Below are 23,405 nucleotides of genomic sequence, written 5' to 3' on the forward strand. Positions count from 1 at the left end.
CAGGAATGGGGCGAGGGGAAGGCCAGGTGACCGGCGTTTCATTCCTTGCTTCTCTTTCTCCTATCCTTCGCTCCGCGTAGACTTTGTCTCCGCCTTTCCCTGTGCAAATTTGACGTCGGTCTCCTGGATACCAGACAGCCAATAGCCTGGTTGCTAAGGGAGACGGGTGGCCAATCAGGCGTCGTTGCTACCCGTGAGTAATATTTTTAGCCGGAGAGGGACTCTCGGTTCCACTCCCAGTGTAACTTCGTGTATTTCTCTGCTGCAGGTTGTGGAAAAGAGAGCTTGCCCGCCCCCTTTGAGGCCCTCTCTTTCCCCGCTCCCTATGTACTCGCCCAGATTTCAACTGAAAATTATCTTAAAAGCAAAACACAAGAAGGCACCGTGTTTATTATGTGTATTTACGTTAAGGTAGGCACTAGAAATACACGCATGCGTATATATACACATATACGTACACAATTTGGCATGGAGGCCTGGATTGGGACATTCGGAATAAAATGTGGTTCTTCTTAGTCGCAAGCCACCCCCACATCCGAGTTGCTGCCGGGTCGCACGGGGAGGTCTGATGTGGGATGCGAAGACAGTTAAACTGTCACCTAAGCGGGAGGTGTGGCCAGGTGGTCTCCCTTCCCCACCCCCAGCCTGGCACGGCAACTTTGGGTTCAGCAGTTGCCCCTCTGTGAATGGCAGTTGGCCTAGGCCCTTGAGGTGATTAATATTCAATCAGTACAAGAGTCCCTCTCACAGTTCCCCCTTTTTCTGGACTCTCCTGGGTGCACTGGAGGCCGATACTTGTTAGCTCATCAACGAGTGGGCTTTTCCTTGGCCACAATCCCACATTCTTTGTCTATTCTCCCCTCCCTCTCGGGGTCTTGGGCTCTTCTCCCTGTTCACCTAGCCGCTACGCCCCCAGCTTCGCTCCCCTCCCCCCTTCTCCACAGTTCTCGGCCTAGACCTAGAGTCGGCCGCCCCAAACCACTTCTGTCGCCCTCTCTGGCATGTCTCTCCCCCAATCCCTTTCCAAATTTTCTCTTAATCCCGCCCACAATGTCTGGAAGATCATCGATTCATTGGCCACCCTGGAGACCAAGAGGTGTGGCCTTGCCCACCCGGCCCTCCGCGGCTTGTCAGGACTTGGGCAGGCGGGACTTGACCAATGGCGTCCGGGGGCAGGGCAGGGGCGGAGCCAGCGGCCTGGGTCTAGGGTACCCGGTGGGAGGGCGGGGAATGGTGACGCCACCCGGAGCTGTGTGACGCGGGGCGGGCGCGCGCGTCCCTACGGGAGGGGATGGGGGTGGGGAGGAGAATATAAAACGAGAGGCGGGGCGCGCGCCGCAGCAGAAAGAGTGAAGCTCTGGCCCGGCGCGGAGTGGGCGCTCTACGGGGACACTGGACCGGGCACCCTGGGCCGGGCACCGGGCTGTGTGGAGAGGTGAGCGGGCTCGCCTGACCGCGTCCTTGCCACCCCGAGCCAGAAGGGGCGAATTCCTGAGGCCCCGGTCCTCCGTAGCCTCCTCCCGGCGGCGTCGGCGTGCAGTCTGCCCGGTCAGCTAGCTCGTCGCCGCCGACCCTTCCTTGCCCCCGCCCCGCCTCCCCTTCTCCGCCCAGCGGCCGGGTCTGTGGTGGAAGCAGCCCGTAAGTATCTAGGGGCGGCGGGCGGGGTTAAGAGGAGGAGGGGCTGCAGCGGCTTCGAGCCCCGGGCCCTCGGAGCTTGGGATGGCGGCGTCGCGGCCCGGGCGCGGTGGGGACCGGCTCCCGACACCCGGTCGGAGGCGGCTCTTAGGGTCTCCGGCGCGCCCCGGAGGCGGGGCTGGCTGGCGAGTCGGGCTCGGCCGGGCCGGGTCACTGGGGAAGGGCTGTTCTGGGCGAACTGAAGGGAATCGGGTGTTGGAGCGCCCGGGAGCAGCGGCGAGCTCGAGGGGAACGCTGGAGTCCGCGGGGCCGCCAGGCCTGAAAATGGTGCCGAGGAGCTGGTGCTCCCCGGACTCTGGCTGGGTCCCAGGAACCTCGGAGTGGGGGGCAGGGAGCGGCGGGTCGGGTTACGGCGGGGGGAGGGGAGCGGCTGACCTGGTGCGACCGGCGCCGCGACCCGCCGGGTGTCCAGCCCCCGGCCCCAGTGGTCCCTTTTCCATTTCTCGTGGCTTTCCTCCACCACCTCCTCCTCTTGCTGCTGCTGCTGTAGCGCTTGGCTCCGAAGGCTGTGAGCAGAAATCTAATGAGACCCAACTGGCTGTTTATGTAATTCTTCATGCTCCCGTCTTTAAGGCGTTGCTTTGAAACTACCTTTCACCGAGCCTGAATTTCGCTCGACTGCACCTTCACGCAATTTGGCTTAATCAGCTGCCTTTGCCAGCACACGAGCTTGGAAAGTGTAGTTTCGGGGCAGCCTGGGATTCTTTTCCCTTTATCACCACGAGTATGGAAAATGAAACAGATGGGTTAATACCAACTTGATTTTTTTTAATGTCCTTTTAAATCAACCTAAGTGTACAGATAGATCCCTTTTGCAAATATCTTGTTTGCCCTTGATCTTTTCTTATCCCCACCCAGTGCTGATCCAGCAAACGTTTAAAGGTCGACCTTATCATACATGCCTCTTCGGCTGTTCTCTTTTCGTGAGAGAGGGAGTTGTTTTTGAAAATCAGAATAAAACTCAGAACCCCTACCCTTTAAACAGAATAATCAGAAGAGTTTGAAGTTAGTTGTTTCTTTTGTTAACAAGAAGTATTTTCAGATTTAGAAAAATACACATTAAATAGTATAGAGAAAAGGTTGTATCATGTACTTTCAAAATTTTCCTTACGTCTCACATTTTGGGATTGTTTGATAATAAAGCAGATTTAGGCAGTATATGTCCAAAATTAACTGAAATACAGAATTCATTTCTAAGCTAGTGAATAGGAGTATGACCAACGTTTAAAACAAGCATATACAGGTAAATAGACAGATGTGCTTAGTATGGTTTCCAATAAATATTCTTTTGAGAACTGCAAGAAGAAAAAGAAGGAATATGCTGTATATTCTGAAAGTGTTTTTCCTCTTAGAATTCTATTCAGAAACAAAGTAAATAATAGGGTTTTGTTTTGCACATTTTAAACTGTAGATCTTGTTTTCCCGAGATTTTGGTCTTCAGTAGACAATTTTCTGTTGGTAAGTGTGGATTAGATTTTTCAGACTTTCTAGCTTATTAGACTTTTTCAAAACTGAAATTACTTTGGGGGTAAAAAAAGGTTGTGGAACTTAACGTTTATCTTACATGGACATGTTTTCTTTTGTTTTCTATGTTTTCTTTAAGGAACAAGACTGCTTGAGGTGAAGGATATCTACTAATACCAGCACTTTGAATGAAAATTTGTTTTTCTGCCACAAACTGAACTTTTTTGTGTGTGTCTAGGGGGGAATTGAAACAAACCTAATTTTGTGGCATAGCAGCTATGCAGCTTGAAATCCAAGTAGCACTAAATTTTATTATTTCATATCTGTATAATAAGCTTCCCAGAAGACGTGTCAACATTTTTGGTGAAGAGCTTGAAAGACTTCTTAAGAAGAAATATGAAGGGCACTGGTATCCTGAAAAGCCATACAAAGGATCAGGGTTTAGATGTATACACGTAGGGGAGAAAGTGGACCCAGTGATTGAACAAGCATCCAAAGAGAGCGGTTTGGACATTGATGATGTGCGTGGCAATCTGCCACAGGATCTTAGTGTTTGGATCGACCCGTTTGAGGTTTCCTACCAAATTGGTGAAAAGGGACCAGTGAAGGTGCTTTATGTGGATGATAATAATGAAAATGGATGCGAGTTGGATAAGGAGATCAAAAACAGCTTTAACCCAGAGGCCCAGGTTTTTATGCCCGTAAGTGACCCAGCCTCATCAGTGTCCAGCTCTCCATCGCCTCCCTTTGGTCACTCTGCTGCCGTAAGCCCTACCTTCATGCCCCGGTCCACTCAGCCTTTAACCTTCACCACTGCCACTTTCGCTGCCACCAAGTTTGGCTCTACCAAAATGAAGAATAGTGGCCGCAGCAACAAGGTTGCACGTACTTCTCCTATTAACCTCGGCTTGAATGTGAATGACCTCTTGAAGCAGAAAGCCATCTCTTCCTCAATGCACTCTCTGTATGGGCTTGGCCTGGGTAACCAGCAGCAGCCGCAGCAACAGCAGCAGCCATCTCAGCCACCACCACCGCCGCAGCAGCAGCAACAGCAGAAAACCTCTGCTCTTTCTCCTAATGCCAAGGAATTTATTTTTCCTAATATGCAGGGTCAAGGTAGTACCAATGGAATGTTCCCAGGTGACAGCCCCCTTAACCTCAGTCCTCTCCAGTACAGTAATGCCTTTGATGTATTTGCGGCCTATGGAGGCCTCAACGAGAAGTCTTTTGTAGATGGCTTGAATTTTAGCTTAAATAACATGCAGTATTCTAACCAGCAATTCCAGCCTGTTATGGCTAACTAAAAAAAGAAAAAAATGTACAAGTTAAAATGGTTGGGCCCAAGGGGGATTTTTTTTAATAACCTCCTTGAGTTTTTTTTTTTTTTTTTTTTTTAAAGCTTATAGTAAGGATACATTCAAGCTTGGTTACAAAAATAAAACATGCATCATTTTTCATTGCCAACCAAGCACAAAGTTATTTTATACTGACTGTATATTTTAAAGTATACTCTCAGATATGGCCTCTTACAGTATTTAAGATATAGCAAGGACATGGCTGATTTTTTTTTTTATAAAAAATTGGCACTAATAAGTGGGTTTATTGGTCTTTTCTAATTGTATAATTTAATTTAGTACAAAGTTTGTAAAATATCAGAGGATATATATATTGTTTCTACGACATGGTATTGCATTTATATCTTTTTACTACAGTGATCTGTGACAGCAGCTTCATGTTGTATTTTTTTTACTGAAATTGTAAAATATCCATCTCAAAGACATCACCTATTCTAAAAATTGTGTACAGGATACTCCTTTAGTGGTGGAATTAAAATGTACGAATATTTGCTTTTTCAAAAAAAAGTATTTTCTGTTAAAGGTTTAAAAATTTTTGCTATATATTATGGAAGAAAATGTAATCGTAAATATTAATTTTGTACCTATATTGTGCAATACTTGAAAAAATGGTATAAAAGTATTTTGAGTCAGTGTCTTACATGTTAAGAGGGACTGAAATAGTTTATATTAAGTTTGTATTAAAATTCTTTAAAATTAAAAACATTTATTGTGGTCTTTGTTTTTAAGTCTTTGCCAAAGATCTAATTCTGGAATTATGTTGTAAATGCTGATACAGCAGAAAGATCTGACTCATTGAATCACAAAGTTATAATGGAAAGCAGTTGCTCTACTAGGGCACAGATAGTAGCTTACCATATAAAAAGTTGTGCTTAACCTGAGCAACGCTTGGGACAGCTTTGTTTTTTAGCAACAAGGGTGGTATGCTTAAGGCAAGTCAACTTTATTAAAATTGTGTCACACTAACATCTAAGATGGAGTCAGGTGATAAAATGAAATTCTCTCATGTAAACTGAGAGAGTTTATTTGAAATGTATATGGAGAAAGAAATCATTGGATCAATTTTCTGCATGGGAGATGAATAGCTCAGAAAACTTGCTTGACAAAGCAGCTCACTTGACTGCTTAAAAAAGATGATTTAGGTCTGTTTTTACTGATCCTTACACTTAAAGACTACTCATTGTAACTGGAGAATTTATGATTAACATCTATTCAAAATTGACAGGTTGTTAAATATTAGTATTTCTGTGCATTTTCCTATCAAAGTTTACACACAGGTTTTGGGTTGGTTTTTTCCTGGTTTGGTACTTCAAAGATTAGTCATAATGTGTCAAATTGTAGTGGCTCCTTAAGGAAGGAGGTTTTGGTTTTTTTTTTTTAGCGCATGAGTTGCAAGGGTGAGACACATTGTTAAAGTAAAATAATGAGTCATTTCACTGAATGTCCATTGATAACAGTGTTGACATTAGAAAATTGTCTTGAATTGGAATAACTTTCTCTGCTTTTTTAGTGAGAAACCAACACTGTCCAGGTTACTTGTGAAATAAATTTGGTCTCAAATGAGTTTTTTTTTTAGACACCAGTCTACAGAAGCCTTTTGTCTGTTACCCTTGTAATTTAGAGGAATAAAAAGTTTTAAGGAAACAAGCCCTGAAAACAACAGAGCTAAGCTGTTCTGTCAGCTCTATGGTGAGGCCTTTGTCCATTAGTGGACAGAATGAGGTTATGAAGAAGTATTGAGATAGTGACTGGAAATGAGAGAGATTTTTCTTCGTATGCTATCAATTATGTGCTTTTGTGATAGAGTTTGAAAAGCTATAAAAGAACGATCAGAGTAACAGTTTTAAATACTAGTTTCCGCTAGAAGCTTTTGGGTAAAGCTATAGGCTTAACTTGGAAGAAAACTGGTCTTTTTATGAATGAAGAAAGGCTCAAGTTAACTTTTTCTAAAAGCAACTGGCCAAGAGACACAAAATAGAGTTTGTAACAATCAAGAACACTAATACACATATTCAGGGCTTCTTTCCTGGTAGTTCAGATGGTAAGGAATCTGCTTGCAATGCAAGAGACCAGGGTTTGATCCCTGGGCAACCCACCCCAGTATTCCTGCCTGAAGAATTCCATGGATAGAGGAGCCTGGTGGGCTACAGTTCATGGGGTTGCAAAGTCAGACGCGACTAACACACATAATACTTATGTATTCATATTTTAAATAATTGAACTTAATGTATGACTATCTTTCAGATCTTAGGTATGCGTGTACTGACAAATCTGAGAGAAATTTCATATTGGTGCATACATTGGTTTGGTGCTGAAAACATTAGCTCAATTTTATCATGATTGGGTTCAAGAAAAAGTTGATTTGAAATTGATTTGAGCTTGGTATCCTTGAGGTCTTTTTTTTTTTTTTTTAAGAATGAACAAAGGCTCTCTGTTTTCATGCCCTTTTTGTTCATGAGGAATGGAAATTTTTAAAGGTGCTTTTGTTTAGCACAACTTAGAAAAACTCAGAAAAGTTTACATCCTAGTCTTTTTTCCCCCACTGCCATCACACTTTTTGACCTTATGTGTGGAGACTTTTAGCTGACAGTTTTGCTGAGTTAATTATATTAATAGATTTTCCCCTTTTTTTGTTGGGGGGGGGTGGCTCTTCAATAAATATACTGTGGCAGCCTCTGAATAGCCCTATTGTGGTGTCTAAAATGCTGCTTTACAAAGTACATAGATAATTGATGAGTCAAGATGATGATTCCAAAAAGTAGTTCTCTGATTTTAGAATATTCCTTTATTGTCCATTTTCTAAAATCAGGTGTACTGTTAAATCTCCTTTGGATAACTTTAACCTATCTTAGATGGCAAAATGAAGCCTTCAGTCAAAATGCCTCCTTAAGGATAATAATCTTGGACTTGCCTGGTGGTACAGTAGATAAGAATCTGCCTGCCAACGCAGGGAACACAGGTTCGATCCCTGGTGGGGGAAGATCCCACACGCCAAGGAGCAACTAAGCGTGTATGCCACAGCTTCTGAAGCCCATGAGCCTAGACCCTGTGCTTTGCAACAAGAAGAACCACCGCAATGAGGAGCCCATGAATCAAAACTGCAGAGAAGCCCCTTCTCGCTGCAACTAGAGAAAGCCCTCGCGCATCATCGAAGACTTAGCGCACACACACAAAGATAATAATCTTTGTTTACTGTATTAATGTCTTAACTTTTGAAGGTGAACTAAAAGTTATCCTGAGTGTAAAATGTTTTTCTAATGTGTATCAGTGTTATTCGCATGGTACCCGTATTATAATTGACTTAATCTAACAAATGTCCAGAACTTAGGTTATTTTTAAATGTCAGTGTAATGCACAGAGAAAATGAAGCACAGTTGAGCCTTGAACAGCATGGGGGTTAGAAGCAGCAACCACCCTCCACTCAGCGGAAAACCCATGTATAAGTTATAGTCCTTCCAAGTTCACATTGAGGATTCAACCAACTGCAGATCATGTAGTGCTATCGAAAAAAAAATTCCCATATAAGTGGACCCTCACAGTTCAAGCCCATACTGTTCAAGGATAAACTGTACCTCTTTTTGCATGTATTTAAGCTAATGAAGTAAAACGCTGGCTGGAGACCTTCCTACACAAGCAATATAGCATAGACATTTGTGCCTGCTCAGTATGTGTGCTCAGTGCTCAGTCATATCTGACTATTTGCAACCCCATAGACTGCCAGGCTCCTCTGTCCATGGAATGTTCCAGGCAAGAATACTGGAGTGGGTTGCCATTTCCTACTCCATCGTCATTTCCTACTCCACAGGATCTTCTCGAGCCAAGGATCGAACTTGTGTCTCCTACATTGGCAGGCAGATTCTTTACCACTGAGCCACCTGGGAAGCCATAGGATGGGCACAGCACATCAAATATATTTCATTGCCTGACTATATACCTGTCAGAAGGAGGATGACAATACTCTAGGGCAAGATCAGATAAGGAAAAAGTCTGACAAGGATGTAAAATCACTGTTGCTTAATAAAACCCATTCTATTGTTTAGTATGCCAATCAGCTGATGCTTAATCAATTTGACCCAGGAGTTCACTTTAGATCAGAGTTCTTCAGTTTTTTTTGTTATATTAAGAAGATATCTTCTTTTTTGTTGTTCAGTCACTAACTCATGTCCGACCGTCTTTGCAACCCCATGAACTGCAGCACACGAGGCTTCTCTGTCCTTCACTATCTCCCTGAGTTCGCTCAAACTCATGTCCTTTGAGTCAGTTATGCCATCCAACCATCTCATCCTCTGTCACCCCCTTCTCCTCCTTGAACAGCATGGGGGTTAGAAGCAGCAACCACCCTCCACTCAGCGGAAAACCCATGTATAACTTATAGTCAGTCCTTCCAAGTTCACATTGAGGATTCAACCAACTGCAGATCATGTAGTGCTATCGAAAAAAAATTCCCATATAAGTGGACCCACACAGTTTAAGCGCATACTGTGGGCCCTCAATCTTTCCCAGCATCAGGGTCTTTTCCGTTAAATCAGCTCTTCACATCGGAGAAGGCGATGGCACCCCACTCCAGTAGTCTTGCCTGGAAAACCTCATGGACGTAGGAGCCTGGTAGGCTGCAGTCCATGGGGTCGCTAAGAGTCGGACACAACTGAGCGACTTCACTTTCACTTTTCACTTTCATGCATTGGAGAAGGAAATGACAACCCACTCCAGTGTTCTTGCCTGGAGAATCCCAGGGACAGGGGAGCCTGTTGGGCTGCTGTCTATGGGGTCGCACAGAGTTGGACACGACTGAAGCGACTTAGCAACAGCAGCTCTTCACATCAGGTGGCCAAAATATTGGAGCTTCAGCTTCATCATCAGTCCTTGCAAAGAATATTCAGGTTGATTTCCTTTAGGATGGACTGGTTTGATCTCCTTGCATTCTAAGGGACTCTCAAGCATCTTCTCCAGCACCACAGTTCGAAAGCATCAATTCTTGGACACACGGCTTACTTTATGGTCCAACTCTCACATTCTTACATGACTGCTAGAAAAACCATAGCTTTGACTATATGGACCTTTGTCAGCAAGGGTGATATCTCTGCTTTTTAATATGCTGTCTAGGTTTGTCATAGTTTTTCTTCCAAGGAGCAAGCGTCTTTTAATTTTTTTCTTAATTATCTTTTATTTATTTATTTTTTAGCCATACCACATGGCTTGTGGGATCTCAGTTCCCCAACCAAGTACTGAACTGGAACCCAGGACACTGCTTCAGAATCTTAACTGCTAGACCACCAGGGAACTCCCATAGGAAGATATCTTCATGCTTCAGGGACCTAGGACCAGGAATTCCCTGACAGACCTAGGGAATAAAGGACCCAGAACCAATGTGCATACAGTTGGCAAATTAGTACAACACATACTTTTTTAATGTTTTAAAGTTAACAGACACTTACATATCACTTTCTGCTGCGCACGGTTCTAACCCAGTTTACAGAAGCGGGCTATGCCACGTGCTCAGTTGTGTTCACCTCTTGGTGATGCTGTGGACTGCAGGCTGCCAGGCTCCTCTGTCCATGAGATTCTCCAGGCAAAATACTGGAGTGGGTTGCCATGCCCTCCTCCAGGGGATCTTCTCGACTCAGGGCTCAAACCCGTGTCTCCTGTGTCTCCTGCATTTCAGGTGGGTTCTTTACCCACTGAGTCATCCAGGAAGACCGAAGGAGGACTGACGCACAGCTTGATATTGCATGGCCAATAAGTGGCAGACTTCGGATTCAAACTCAGGTAGTCTGTTCCAGAGTTCTTGCTCCTTAAGCTCTATGCTTTCTTCCCTCTCACTGGTTGCTCTTCTGATTCGAAGTTACAGGAACAAGACCTTTTTTGATATATTAGCCACGTCACTTGTAGAATCTCTCTACAAGAATGTCACTGAGAAGAGGCTAGTGGAAGGCTCTTAGCCATACTCCAAAGTCATGATTATGTCTTGAAAGATATACTTTGGAAATCCAGCGGCCATAAACTATAATCACAGGCTATCTGGCAATGTTTTTAGAAATCATTGTTATATCAATTCTATAATTTTGATTTTCTTAATTTAGTTGTGTTTACTTCTCTTATTTTGGAAGCACTGGGTGATGATTCCTTCAAATTGAGTAAGGGCTGTATCACTTCTAAGTAAAATTGTGAACATTGACCACCTGTAGCTATTTTCATACACATTCCTTACCTGTGCTATCAATAAACAACATAAGGAAAGACCAAGTAAGGTATCAAAATAGTCTTCAACAATGTTTCTGCTGCTGCTGCTGCTGCTAAGTCACTTCAGTCGTGTCCGACTCTATGCGACCCCATAGACTGCAGCCCACCAGGCTCCCCCGTCCCTGGGATTCTCCAGGCAAGAACACTGGAGTGGGTTGCCATTTCCTTCTCCAATGTATGAAAGTGAAAAGTGAAAGTGAAGTTGCTCAGTCTTGTCCAGCTTATCGACCCCATGGACTGCAGCCTACCAGGCTCCTCCGTCCATGGGATTTTCCAGGCAAGAGTACTGGAGTGGGGTGCCATTGCCTTCTCCGAATGTGTTTCTAGTACCTATGATTTAAGTTACTTTGAAAAACTATCTTAAGGCATACCTTTGTAGTATACATGACTTCTATATGTATAGATGTTGTGATAACTAGTCTTTTTGCTTTTATTTTTTAACATTGAGAAACCAGATGACCTCATTTTGAACTGATTCTGAAAGATTTTCTTTAAAAAGATCAATATATTTTGGTTTAAAATAAGAAAGGGGGCTTTCCCAGTGGCTCAGTGGTAAAGAATCCACCTGCCAGTGCAGGAGACACGGGTTTGCTGCCTACTCCGGGAAGATCCCACATGCTGTGGAGCACCTAAGCCCATGTGCCACAACTACTGAGCCCGTGCTCTAGAGCCTGGAAGCCACGACTGCTGAGGCCTGAACCCATGCTGTGCGGCAAGAGAAGCTGGCGCACTGCAGCTGGAAATAACCCCCAACTGCCACAAGTAGAGAAAAGCCTGAGCAGCACTTGAAGACCCAGCACTGCCAAAAGAAGATAAATTAAAATTATTTAAAGTAAGTGGTTACATTTTAGAAGGATAAGCTATTATGGAGGAACTTATATTCCCTTTATTGTTTTTTGTGTGTATGTGTGTGTTTTATTTTAGGCCATGCTCTGCAGCATGTGGGATCTTAGTTCCAGGGATTGAAACCATGCTCCTTGCATTGAAAGCACAGAGTCTTAACCACTGGACCTCCAGGGAAGTTGCATATATTCCCTTTATTGTTGCTATTCATTTTGAGCACGTTTAAACTGCACAATAAACAAAAGCCCACTTAAAAAATAGCTCAGAAGAGTTTCTGTAATTTCTATATGTATTAAATCTTGTTATACTAAATGTTATACTAAATGCCTAGTATTTTGATTTGGGGTTAAATTTAATTGGACCAAATATTGCTGAACCATTAGATGGGCTTATGGAGGTTTAGATTGGGCTAAAAGTCTTGTCAGTAATGGTATTTGACTTGTGAATAGTGAAACCTCTACTAACCATTTCTCAATGTTTGAGTTTTAAGATTTATATTTAAGAAGACTTGCTTTATACATATAATCTATAAGTGAAGCTTTGAGATCATCTTATAATTAGGCAAAGCTTAGAAAAAAGGACATTGGGAAGCAGCTCCTGTCTGGAGGCAACTGGAAATTATGAGTCTAGTTCCTTTCTTAAGCATATTAAGAAATTTGACTCAGATGGCTCAATTTCTTCATCTGCAAAGTAAGTACAGGGATATCAATACACTTCCCCAGAGAATTATGAGGAAATAATCACCTTCTATCAAGAATGGTAATGTATTCTTGGAAACCACGAGGTCTAGAATTTTATTCATATTTGTTGTGTTGCCCCTTGAAAGCAAGAATGTAAATTAAAACCATAACTGTCTTTATTCAACATTTTGTTGTCCAGTCTATTATGTGCATCAACAGAGAATTAAAATTCTACAGTAATATCCCAAAAGCTATTTTATCCATGTTTCCATAATAAATACCACTGAGTTTGTATTTCTAGTTTTGAGTCGCTGATAGGGAAACCCGTGTTTCAGCATTCTTTTTTATACAATCAGCAAGTTGATTTAAACCTAGTGTACAAGTTGGCATTCCCTTTTGGGAGCAGTCAAAAATGTTTGCTGAAGTGTCCACACTGTTGTGAAAAGTAATGAAGTGGTTGATCCTAAAGAAACAGGAAGAGTTAAAATGTAGCTTTGAGGGTAGATGGGTCATGTGGATAATGTCTCTAGCTTTATTTTAGTGCAGGTAGAAAAGAAGAGGAGGTTTGCTTTACAGAAGGGAAAAACATTGAGGACTTGGAAGGAAAAACACATTCCTCATCTGGCATTATGAGTACTTTACTTCACTGATAAAGTATGACCAGTGTGCAGAACACAGAACAGGTGTAAAATATTTTTAGACAAATCTTGGCATATGCTGTAGGTCGCACCCCTTCTGTCTATACACTCAAGTGTTTCAAAAATAATGTGGAAAAACCACATTAGCAAAATAAGATATTGCTTTTATGGGTTTTTTTGTACAAAATGTTAAAGTCAAACATAAGCTTCTATCCCAGCCATCAGGTTGCAGCTATATTTAAACACTAGCTCTCCACATGCCCTTTGACAGCTTTTGAGTCTCCTTTTCCTTCCTTAGTGCTGTTGAGAGAGCTGGGAGAATATGGTTTCATAGCCTCTTTTGGAGCATGAAAGCTAGGTTGTGATATTTCCTCAAACCAGATTAGTCTCAACCACTAATTCAAAACAATTTTGAACGTCCTTTAGCCTAGAAAGGTAAGACAAGCATGGACATGGCATTGTCTAGCTGGGTTTCTAGCAGGTGAGTATAAGTTGATGACTTCTGGATACAGATAGACAGGAATACTGATACTCCTTCTATCAGTATGGTTTAAGAAATGGAATCATAGGACCCTACAACTGTCTCTTTTAGTCCAGAGTTCAGAGGTTCTGTGACACAAATTCAGTAGTTCTAGGGACAATTCCTTTTTCTGTTTTGAACTGAATGCAAGCACTCCTTTCAGATGGCTTTTCCTGGCCACCTCTCCAAACAAACATGGATTCATTTCTAGTAAGGATGAAGGCTGGATTTTTATTTGTTTTGTAATGAGTATGTCTGCTGTTTCTTCACTGATTCTTCAGATCTGCCTACTGATCTCAGAGCTCTTTTTTTTTTTTTTTTTTTAAAGAACAAGAACCTTCCTTGTTTTGTACACTACCTGCCATCATTTTTTTTTTTTTTTTTTGGCTCCACCTTGCATGAACCCACACCCCCTCCAGTGGAAGTGTGGAGTCTTAACCATAGGGCTGCAGGGAAGCCCCAATTCATTTTAAAGTTCTATAGAGTTCTGTGACTGACTTTCTGCTAATTCCTTTCTATTTCCAGGAAACATGATGGGTATCCCTAAACCATTTCAATCCAATGCTTAAGACAGCTGCAATCCCTGGACAGCCTTTCTAGAAATTAAGGTGTCACCAGAGGCCATTTAACTAAAGACTGAGAACAACCCAGTTTCCATAAAGATATAAAGGGTTTTGAACCCGAGGCTCCTGCATTGCAGGCAGATTCTTTACTGTCTGAGCCACATAAAGAGATTTAGCTGGAGAAATTTCATGGTTTTGAATCTTACAATAGATTGGAAAACAGATAGGAAGAAAGGGAGCACCATTTTTTTTTTTTTTTTTTGGAACTTAGGAAGAAATATTTTTTGGAAGGAGATTCTTATTTAGTTCAAAGAACTTTGGGGGTTCTGTATAAAAGGAATAGAGAAATAAGACCTCATCTCCCCAGGAGCTTCTGCCAGAGGAAAAGAGTCCAACAGCAGATAGAAAAGGGTTAACAAATGTCCCTTCCATCTGCCCTTCCTTCAGGTGTGGGAAAGGTGAAAGAACAGTAAAAGAGCCTGTGTGTGTGCAGCTGCAGGACTCCTCCTGAAGACCGTTTCCCTTGATGGATATTTTGCAGAAGTTTGGAGACCCCGGACAAGTCCCCTAGTGCAGGTACACCACACTCTTCTGACGTTTACAAGTTTTCTTCCAGACTTTAACAATCAGTGGGTAGCGGCACCGGTACTTTGCATGCTACCTACTTGAATGATTTTGATATTATCAAAAGTCTTGTGGAATTGAAGTGATAACCAACCTCAGATCAGATCAGATCAGTCGCTCAGTCGTGTCCGACTCTTTGCGACCCCATGAATCGCAGCACGCCAGGCCTCCCTGTCCATTACCAACTCCCGGAGTTCACTGAGACTCATGTCCATCGAATCAGTGATGCCATCCAGCCATCTCATCCTCTGTTGTCCTCTTCTCCTCCTGCCCCCAATCCCTCCCAGCATCACAGTCTTTTCCAATGAGTCAACTCTTCGCATGAGGTGGCCAAAGTACTGGAGTTTCAGCTTCAGCATCATTCCTTCCAAAGAAATCCCAGGGCTGATCTCCTTCAGAATGGACTGGTTGGATCTCCTTGCAGTCCAAGGGACTCTTAAGAGTCTTCTCCAACACCACAGTTCAAAAGCATCAATTCTTCGGCGCTCAGCCTTCTTCACAGTCCAACTCTCACATCCATACATGACCACAGGAAAAACCATAGCTTTGACTAGATGGACCTTTGTTGGCAAAGTAATGTCTCTGCTTTTCAATATGCTATCTAGGTTGGTCATAACATTCCTTCCAAGGAGTAGGTGTCTTTTAATTTCATGGCTGCAGTCACCATCTGTAGTGATTTTGGAGCCCAGAAAAATAAAGTCTGACACTGTTTCCACTGTTTCCCCATCTATTTCCCATGAAGTGATGGGACCAGATGCCATGATCTTCGTTTTCTGAATGTTGAGCTTTAAGCCAACTTTTTCACTCTCCACTTTCACTTTCATCAAGAGGCTTTTGAGTTCCTCTTCACTTTCTGCCATAAGGGTGGTGTCATCTGCATATCTGAGGTTATTGATATTTCTCCCGGCAATCTTGATTCCAGCTTGTGTTTCTTCCAGTCCAGCATTTCTCATGATGTACTCTGCATATAAGTTAAATAAACAGGGTGACAATATACAGCCTTGATGAACTCCTTTTCCTATTTGGAACCAGTCTGTTGTTCCATGTCTAGTTCTATGAAGACCTACAAGACCTTTTAGAACTAACACCCCCAAAAGATGTACTTTTCATTATAGGGGACTGGAATGCAAAAGTAGGAAGTCAAGAAACACCTGGAGTAACAGGCAAATTTGGCCTTGGAATACAGAATGAAGCAGGGCAAAGACTAATAGAGTTTTGCCAAGAAAATGCACTGGTCATAACAAACACCCTCTTCCAACAACACAAGAGAAGACTCTATACATGGACATCACCAGATGGTCAACACCGAAATCAGATTGATTATGTTCTTTGCAGCCAAAGATGGAGAAGCTCTATACAGTCAGCAAAAACAAGACCAGGAGCTGACTGTGGCTCAGACCATGAACTCCTTATTGCCAAATTCAGACTTAAATTGAAGAAAGTAGGGGAAACCACTAGACCATTCAGGTATGACCTAAATCAAATCCCTTATGATTATACAGTGGAAGTGAAAAATAGTTTTAAGGGCCTAGATCTGATAGAGTGCCTGATGAACTATGGAATGAGGTTCATGACATTGTACAGGAGACAGGGGTCAAGACCATTCCCATAGAAAAGAAATGCAAAAAAGCAAAATGGCTGTCTGGGGAGGCCTTACAAATAGCTGTGAAAAGAAGAGAAGCGAAAAGCAAAGGAGAAAAGGAACGATATAAACATCTGAATGCAGAGTTCCAAAGAATAGTAAGAAGAGATAAAGCCTTCTTCAGCGATCAATGCAAAGAAATAGAGGAAAACAACAGAATGGGAAAGACTAGGGATCTCTTCAAGAAAATCAGAGATAAACAACCTCAGAAGGTCAGTAATAATCATCAACATTTTATAGTATTTACTGTGTGCAGAATATTGTTCTAAGCAGTTGTACTTTTTAGCTCACTAAATTTCATAAGAAGCCTCTGAAGGTTATGCTATTTCCCTCATTTAGGGAGGGAAGTGGAGTTTGGGACATAGTTACTACCAGTAGAGTCAGGATTCGAACTGTGGGAGTCTATTTCCAAAAGTCCACGATCCTTAACCATCATACTATACTACTCCTTTGACCCCCATAGGAAGGCTTTATGAAAGAACCACACTCAATTACGTGGGAGACAGTATCTAAACTATGCTTTGTGTCATTTCCCTCTCCAAACACCTGGCCTGGTCCTTTAAGTGGTCGTTTGCTCAGCAACCCTAAACTTGTGTTAATATTAGCCTTTTCCAGGCATAGTTGGGAAAAGAAAATCTGCTGCAGAAATACAGCGGGGAGTGGGTTGTAAAAGTTTGCATGTCATGGGCTAGTTTTCAGTATCCACATCCTGCTGCTGTCCGGGTGCTCAGATTCTCTTTGAGGCACTTCACATACCTGAAGTCTTTGGTCCTGGGCTTTACTAGTCCTTACAATAGATAGCAAAAGGGTCAGACTGACTTGACGGTCAGATTCCATTCAAGTTCTTAAATTGTATCAAAGTGCTGCTGTTGCTAAGTCGCTTCAGTCATGTCCGACTCTGTGCGACCCCATAGACGGCAGCCCACCAGGCTCCCCTGTCCCTGGGCTTCTCCAGGCAAGAACACTGGAGTGGGTTGCCATTTCCTTCTCCAATGCATGAAAGTGAAAAGTGAAAGTGAAGTCACTCAGTCGTGTCCGACTCCTAGCGACCCCATGGACTGCAGCCCACCAGGCTCCTCCGTCCATGGGATTTTCCAGGCAAGAGTACTGGAGTGGGGTGCCTTTGCCTTCTCCTGTATCAAAGTGAGGTAGCATTAAAAAAGAGCCCCTACGTTCACCCAATCAACACATTTATCGAGCATCTACTGGGTTAGGAGCTGGTGATACATATATAAGCCTGGAGAATCCCAGAGACAGAGGAGCCTGGTGGGTTGCTATCTATGGGGTCGCACAGAGTCGGACATGACTGAAGCGACTTAGCAGCAGCAGCAGCAGCAAGGGCTTATACTCTAGCAAATAATAACACACACACCAAAATAATCATACACAGGAGAATGTGGAGGTATGGAAAAAACGGAGAGAGATGACATCTGTCTGAGGGGTTCTAGCCTGGGGAGGAGTAATCAAGTTGTGAAGAATGGGTCACCTGGGGAAGCATGGGTTCTCTCAAATTCCCAGCCCCGGTGGAGGAAAAATTTGGTCCTGGTTCTTTTGCTTTATCTGATGTGTCCATAGTGGGAGAATTTGTGCTAACTCTTAGGGAAAAGAGCGGAGGCATCTGAACTAGAAGGCTTGCTAGCAGCCCCGCACTCCTAGGAAAAGCTGCTTTTAACTTTGGGTATTGTCATTTTTTTTCATTGTTCCAAGCTTTGAACAGAAGTACTGTGAAAGAGAGGTGGTTCGGAATTTATTTACTTGTGAGACCCAGGGGTGACATGGGGTGGTGAAGGAAGAAGTCCAGGGTAGAAGTGGCGGTAGTGAGGAAAGAAAGCGCAGGAAGGGAAACTACCCTGGTTTCAGCTTTAAATGCTCATCCTAAAAACCGCGTCAGGCTAGAAGCTCCCTCTAGGGGTCACCTCATTTGTTTTCCCACCTTTCGAGACAAAATTTCTTGTTTTTTGTAATTATCAGGGTTCAGAGCAGGCAGTGCCCTTCCAGGAGCTGGAGTGGGTAGAATGTGTGTGCTCACTGAACAAATCCAGACACCCCCAGCTCACACCCGCTCACTGTTCCCATCACCACATTGTTCTTCTGGCCAAGGTAGCTAGTGTTTTCAGAGCTCAGCTGTTTCACTTTCCAGCTTGGCTTTTTGGTTGCTTATAATATCTTCCAGTTTGAGCATAAATCATAGAAAGAGGCTTTGGTGAGGAAGCTTTATAATATCTAAGCAAGAGATTAATAGCCGCAAATAACTTTTCCCCTGGGTCACTTTCCCTGAGCAATGCCTTTGCCGAGTCTCCCCTAAGTTCCCTTTATGGCTAAGCACTCTCTCATCCTCTGAAAATACCACACACACTGGCCAAACCCCTTCACGTGACGTGGGACTGTCCAGAGAACGTTACTGCTCTGTACGAAGTTTGGCTCTTGCTTTGGAACAGAAAACACCAGTCTCACCCCAACATCACCAGTATGAAGAGAGAGGTCTAGGCCCCACAGGTTTCCCTCCAGACTCCTTGGTAACTGTTAAGAGCTAAGTAATGTTCTACAGGAGTGTAGGGACTTCATTAAGCCTCCAAATAAAATGACTCCTAGTAACCCTATTACTAGGCTTAGACAGCCCTAGGGTCCAGACTTCCAACTGAATCCCAAACTCACCTTGGAATAGCTGTGCCCCATGAATCTTTTTCAGCCTCAGATTTCCTAAATGAGAAAGCCTACTTGTTACAGTTAGTGTGAGGGCCACTAAGGGATACGAAGCATTGACCGTAATCCTCTTCCCCACAGGGAATGACCTGAATACTCTCTACTCTTCTGTGAGAGGGGCTTACATCCTCTCCTCTTTTAAACATGACTTTTCATGAGAATTCTACACAGTGAAACTTCCTGGTGGATTAGCAGGGAGACGGGAGGAAGCAAAAGAGAAAACGAATGTACTTCACTATTCTTGACTCTGTGGTGAAATATACATGTGGTTAAATGCATGGGCTTTGGAGTCACAGAGACTGACCTAAGCTTGGTTTCGTGCTTGGCCAGGGGCCTTCAGCAAATTAGTCAATCTCTCTGAGCCTCAGTTTCATCATCTCAGAAATGGATGACATGCACACCAGAGTGTTGTAAATATTTAATGAGATAGTGTGTGTTGAGCACGTACTAGGTACTGCAGGCTATTAGTAATGGAAACTACTAACCCTGTTCTCACGGCATCTCGGAGGTAAAGAGCAGGGGTACCTTCCATGAGGCCTGAGGTAGGGACGGGTCACCACCTGTGTAAGTCTCACTGAAGCTGCATTCTGCTCATCCACGAACACTGGCCTTTCCTCTTATTAGGGTCATAGGTGAGATAGTTGGTTGTGATGATGGAGAAGATTACTTTGAGTCTGAATTATTGGTTATACCAAGACTCTGAGGCTGTTTCCCCTTTTATTCTTTTGTCCTTTTTGGTGCATTAAGAAGGCGAATGGTGCTTGAAATAAAGGACCAGTAAGAACTCAGCTCCACGCTTGAAGGTATTAGAGCTGGGAATGGTAGGGAAATACTCTTAGGGCCTCCTTAGAGGTCCCAGATGTTCCCCATCTCTACCCCATTGCTACACTTATCTCTCACTGCTTCCAGTGCAACTCAGGATGTGTGTCTCTCTCTCCTCTCCTCTCTGGCTACCCTTATCCTAGACTCTTCCTTTGTCAGCAAAGGAGACTGTATGTGTTCTTACTTTGCTGTCCAAGGGCAGCTTTGGAGAGAGGGGCCCGTTCTCATCTCCTGCTTCTTTCCAGCTATGAGTGGGAACATGCAACAGCAATTATCTCCAACCAGCTGGAGCTACCAGGCCCAGGGCTGACTCCTACTAGAGAGGCACTGTGGGAACAGTTATTATTCATTACTTACAGATGAAGATACTGAGGCATGAGAGCTTAACTTATCCAAAGTCACAGAGCCAGTGTTTGAGCCCAGATAGTTTGACTCAAGAGCCCATGCTCTGTCTGCCATGACTCTGGCCTTCCGTCATGGCCACTCACCCTGTATACCGCAGAAATTGGAGGGCTTAAGGCCTAAAATATCTGGTGCCTCTTTTATTAATAAAAGTCTTATGCAATTCAGTTCTAACAGCAATGACCATAACAAAATAATTCTTAGACCTTTAGTCAGCACTTCCATGGCATCTCTGAAGACCTGTGGAGTACCTGGCCCACCAGTGTGAGCACTTCACAGTTGTCGTGGGTGCCGTGTCATGCCATGAGCATATTTAGTTGGTAGCCCCTGCTGTCTGCCTCCTATCAGCAGCCCTTGTCCACCATATTTAGCCAAAGTTTTGGTAAACTCATCTTCCCCTGAGTGCCACACTGCTGGGGCTTGGTGTGTATGGACTCTCTTGTGTGCCTGTTTTGTGTACCTATTCTGGGATTACTTTGGTGGGTGGGGGTCTTCACTGCAGTACACAGGCTTTCTCTAGTTTTGGTGCCTGGGGACTTCTCTCCAGCTGTAGTGCATGGGCTTCTCCTGTTTCAGAGCACGTGGGCTTCAATTGTTGTGGCCCACAGGTTCAGTTGCCCAGCAGCATGTGGGATCTTAATTCCCCCGACCAGGCTCAAACCCGTGTCCCCTGTGTTGGAAGGCGGATTCTTAACTGCTGGAGCACCAGGGAAATTCCAGGGAAATTCAGGAACTTCATTTGCAAGAAGGCTTACAGGAGACTTCTGTGAGAGAGGATGAGGGGGTTTTTTTGAGGTTGAGATCGGAGTCCAGAGACAGTGGGGTAATTCCACAAGCCCCTGTGGGACTAGGACCCATGAGACTAAAACCAGGAGCTGCCTAAGGAAGCAGGAATCCCGGAGTCCTTGGCAGGGCAGGAGCCTAGAGTCAGGACCCCCACCCCTACACAAGATTTCTGAGAAAACAAGAATTACAGTTTAATCCTTTGTAACAGTCCTATCCAACAGAATTTTCTGTGATGACTGTCCAATATGGTAGCCACCAAACACATGACATGTGACACTTGGACTATAGATGGGAGGCTGAGGAACTGAATTTTTAAATTTTATCATTAATTCCTATGAAGTCATTTACATGAACTCAATACTGTTGAAGGGTGCAATTTTATAACTTTCTGTACAGCCTTGGCACTCCTGGAGGAGTAGAAGTGGTGGTTATGGATGTTCAGGAGGGGCTTGGCCATTAGGGGCCCTCAGCCTTAAGCCAAATGGTTAAAATATATATGTCACCCTGGAAAGAATATGGTCACTAAAGTCAGACAGACCTAGGATCCAGACAGACCTAGGATCCAGACAGATCCTGGCTCTTGGGCAAACTTGCCCTTTAAATGTTTAATCCTTTAAACATTAAAGGATTAAGGATTAAACTGGACAACAAATGTAAAGTGCCGATCAGAGTTGTTCGTACCTGGGGACTCCCTGGTGGTCCAGTGGTTACCAGTGCTTTCACTGCTGGGGTCCCAGCTTCAATCTGTGGTGGGGCAGTGAGATCCCACAAGTCCCGTGATGCAGCAAAAAAAAAAAAAAGGACTTCCCTGGTGGCGCAGTGGATAAGAATCCTCCTGCTTATGCAGGGGACACAGGTTCAATTCCTGGTCCAGGAAGATCCCACATGCTGCAGGGCAGCTACGGCCGTGCGCCACAACTTCTGAACCCACATTCTAGGGCCCGCTGAGCCACAACTAACGAGCCCGGGTACTGCCACTACTGAAGCCTGTGCACCCAGAGCCTGTGCTCCACAGAGCAGACCCCGCAACAAGAAGCCCATGCACCACAGTGAAGAGTAGCCTGTGCGCGCCACGACCAGAGAAACCCGCTCACAGCAGCAAAACCTCAGTGCAACCAAAACAATAAAGAAGAAAAAAAAAAAATTTTTTTAAGGGGTCCCTGAAGGAGCAGCATTAGCAGCCCTTGAAATCTTAAAAAAAAAAATTGTTCCTGCTCAAATGCCCACCTCTTCTCTTCTAGCACCGTGCTCCCCCACTGCTGGAGGTCCTCACTTCTACCCCAGGCCTTGTCTCTACTTCTTGGGTGTTCACACAGAAAGAAGACAAAACAGTCACCTTCCTCTGCCAGATCTGGGTGTGTGCCTCACACCAAGACAGAAAACAAATGATTGGGGTGGGTATATCATCATCCTGTCAGGTCTCTGGCGGCATCCTGAAGACTTGAAAAGGACAGGAAACACCCAGATACCTCATCTCACCTCAACAGATGCGCTGGGAAGAGGTCCTACCAATGGGAGGGTCCAGTCCTCAAAATGTTGGGAATGAGGCCTGTTCTCCCCTTGTCTGGGAGGCCAGGGTGTGGCTGGAGACCTGGATGCCAGAGCTCCACATCCTAGGGTAAGTTGGGGTAGAATACGGAGACTCCATCACAGCCCTAGAATAGGAGCTAGAGAGGAGGGAAGGAGAGGGTGGTGGGCTGCCCACCTGCCACCCCTACCCTCTCCCTTGGGCATTGCCAGCTGGAGGGTTAAGCTTCCTTCCTCCTAACACACCGCTTGAGTGAGGAGTGTCGCTTGACCTCAGGGCACATTCCAGAATGAGGTCACAGCCAAGAATAGGACAGGGGAACCCTGCCCTCCATACTGACTGTATTAATCACTCCCAGAGCCAGAGAGAGACTTCAGACTCCTTGGAGAGGTGGGAGGAGGAGGAGGGGACAGTATCAACCCAGAGGAGCCCCTTCACACCCTCGAAGTTGTCCTGTGCACCGCCTGGCCCTTGGTCCTAGGGCCATTTGTTCATCCAGCGAATCCTTCTGGAACTCTGTGAGCTGGGCCCACGGGCCTCCCAGAGCCCTAAACCGTGACTCTGGCCAGGAAACAGTGCAAGTGTAAAGGGAGACAGAAACTCAGAGTGTTTGTGCAGCCTGGGGACAATGGAGGCACCCAAGGAGCTGAGTCCTGAAGGATGAGTAGGCTCAGGAATCTAGGCCATGACTGCTCTTGCGTGTGATAGAAATAACCACGTGACGCGTAGGATCATATGCATGGGGTGGTGTGCATGAGGCTGACGAGAGGCAGGCTCTTTGGAGACATTTGAGTTCCTGATGGGATTCCACACTGCCCAGCCCAGAGCTGTGTGTGTGTGTGTGTGTGTGTGTGTGAGAAACAGCATAGTGTGAGCACAAAGAGCCTAGAAATCAGACTG

General features: G+C 44.4%; 1 protein-coding gene across 2 annotated transcripts; it reads left to right on the forward strand.

The window, feature by feature from the left end:
• Positions 1 to 1,307: 1,307 nt before the first annotated feature.
• Positions 1,308 to 5,219, forward strand: TOB1 (transducer of ERBB2, 1). Of its 2 annotated transcripts, none has more exons than NM_001077075.3 (2): positions 1,308 to 1,638; positions 3,299 to 5,219. In NM_001077075.3, the coding sequence occupies exon 2, from the start codon at positions 3,438 to 3,440 to the stop codon at positions 4,461 to 4,463; it is 1,026 nt and encodes a 341-aa protein (NP_001070543.2). In that variant the 5' UTR covers positions 1,308 to 1,638; positions 3,299 to 3,437; the 3' UTR covers positions 4,464 to 5,219. The 2 variants fall into 2 exon arrangements, with proteins under 2 accessions (NP_001070543.2, NP_001265503.1); NM_001278574.1 differs by having other exon boundaries at positions 1,308 to 1,435.
• Positions 5,220 to 23,405: the final 18,186 nt, after the last annotated feature.

The sequence above is a fragment of the Bos taurus genome, chromosome 19 (genome assembly GCF_002263795.3).
Source record: "Bos taurus isolate L1 Dominette 01449 registration number 42190680 breed Hereford chromosome 19, ARS-UCD2.0, whole genome shotgun sequence".
Taxonomy (NCBI): Eukaryota; Metazoa; Chordata; class Mammalia; order Artiodactyla; family Bovidae; genus Bos; species Bos taurus.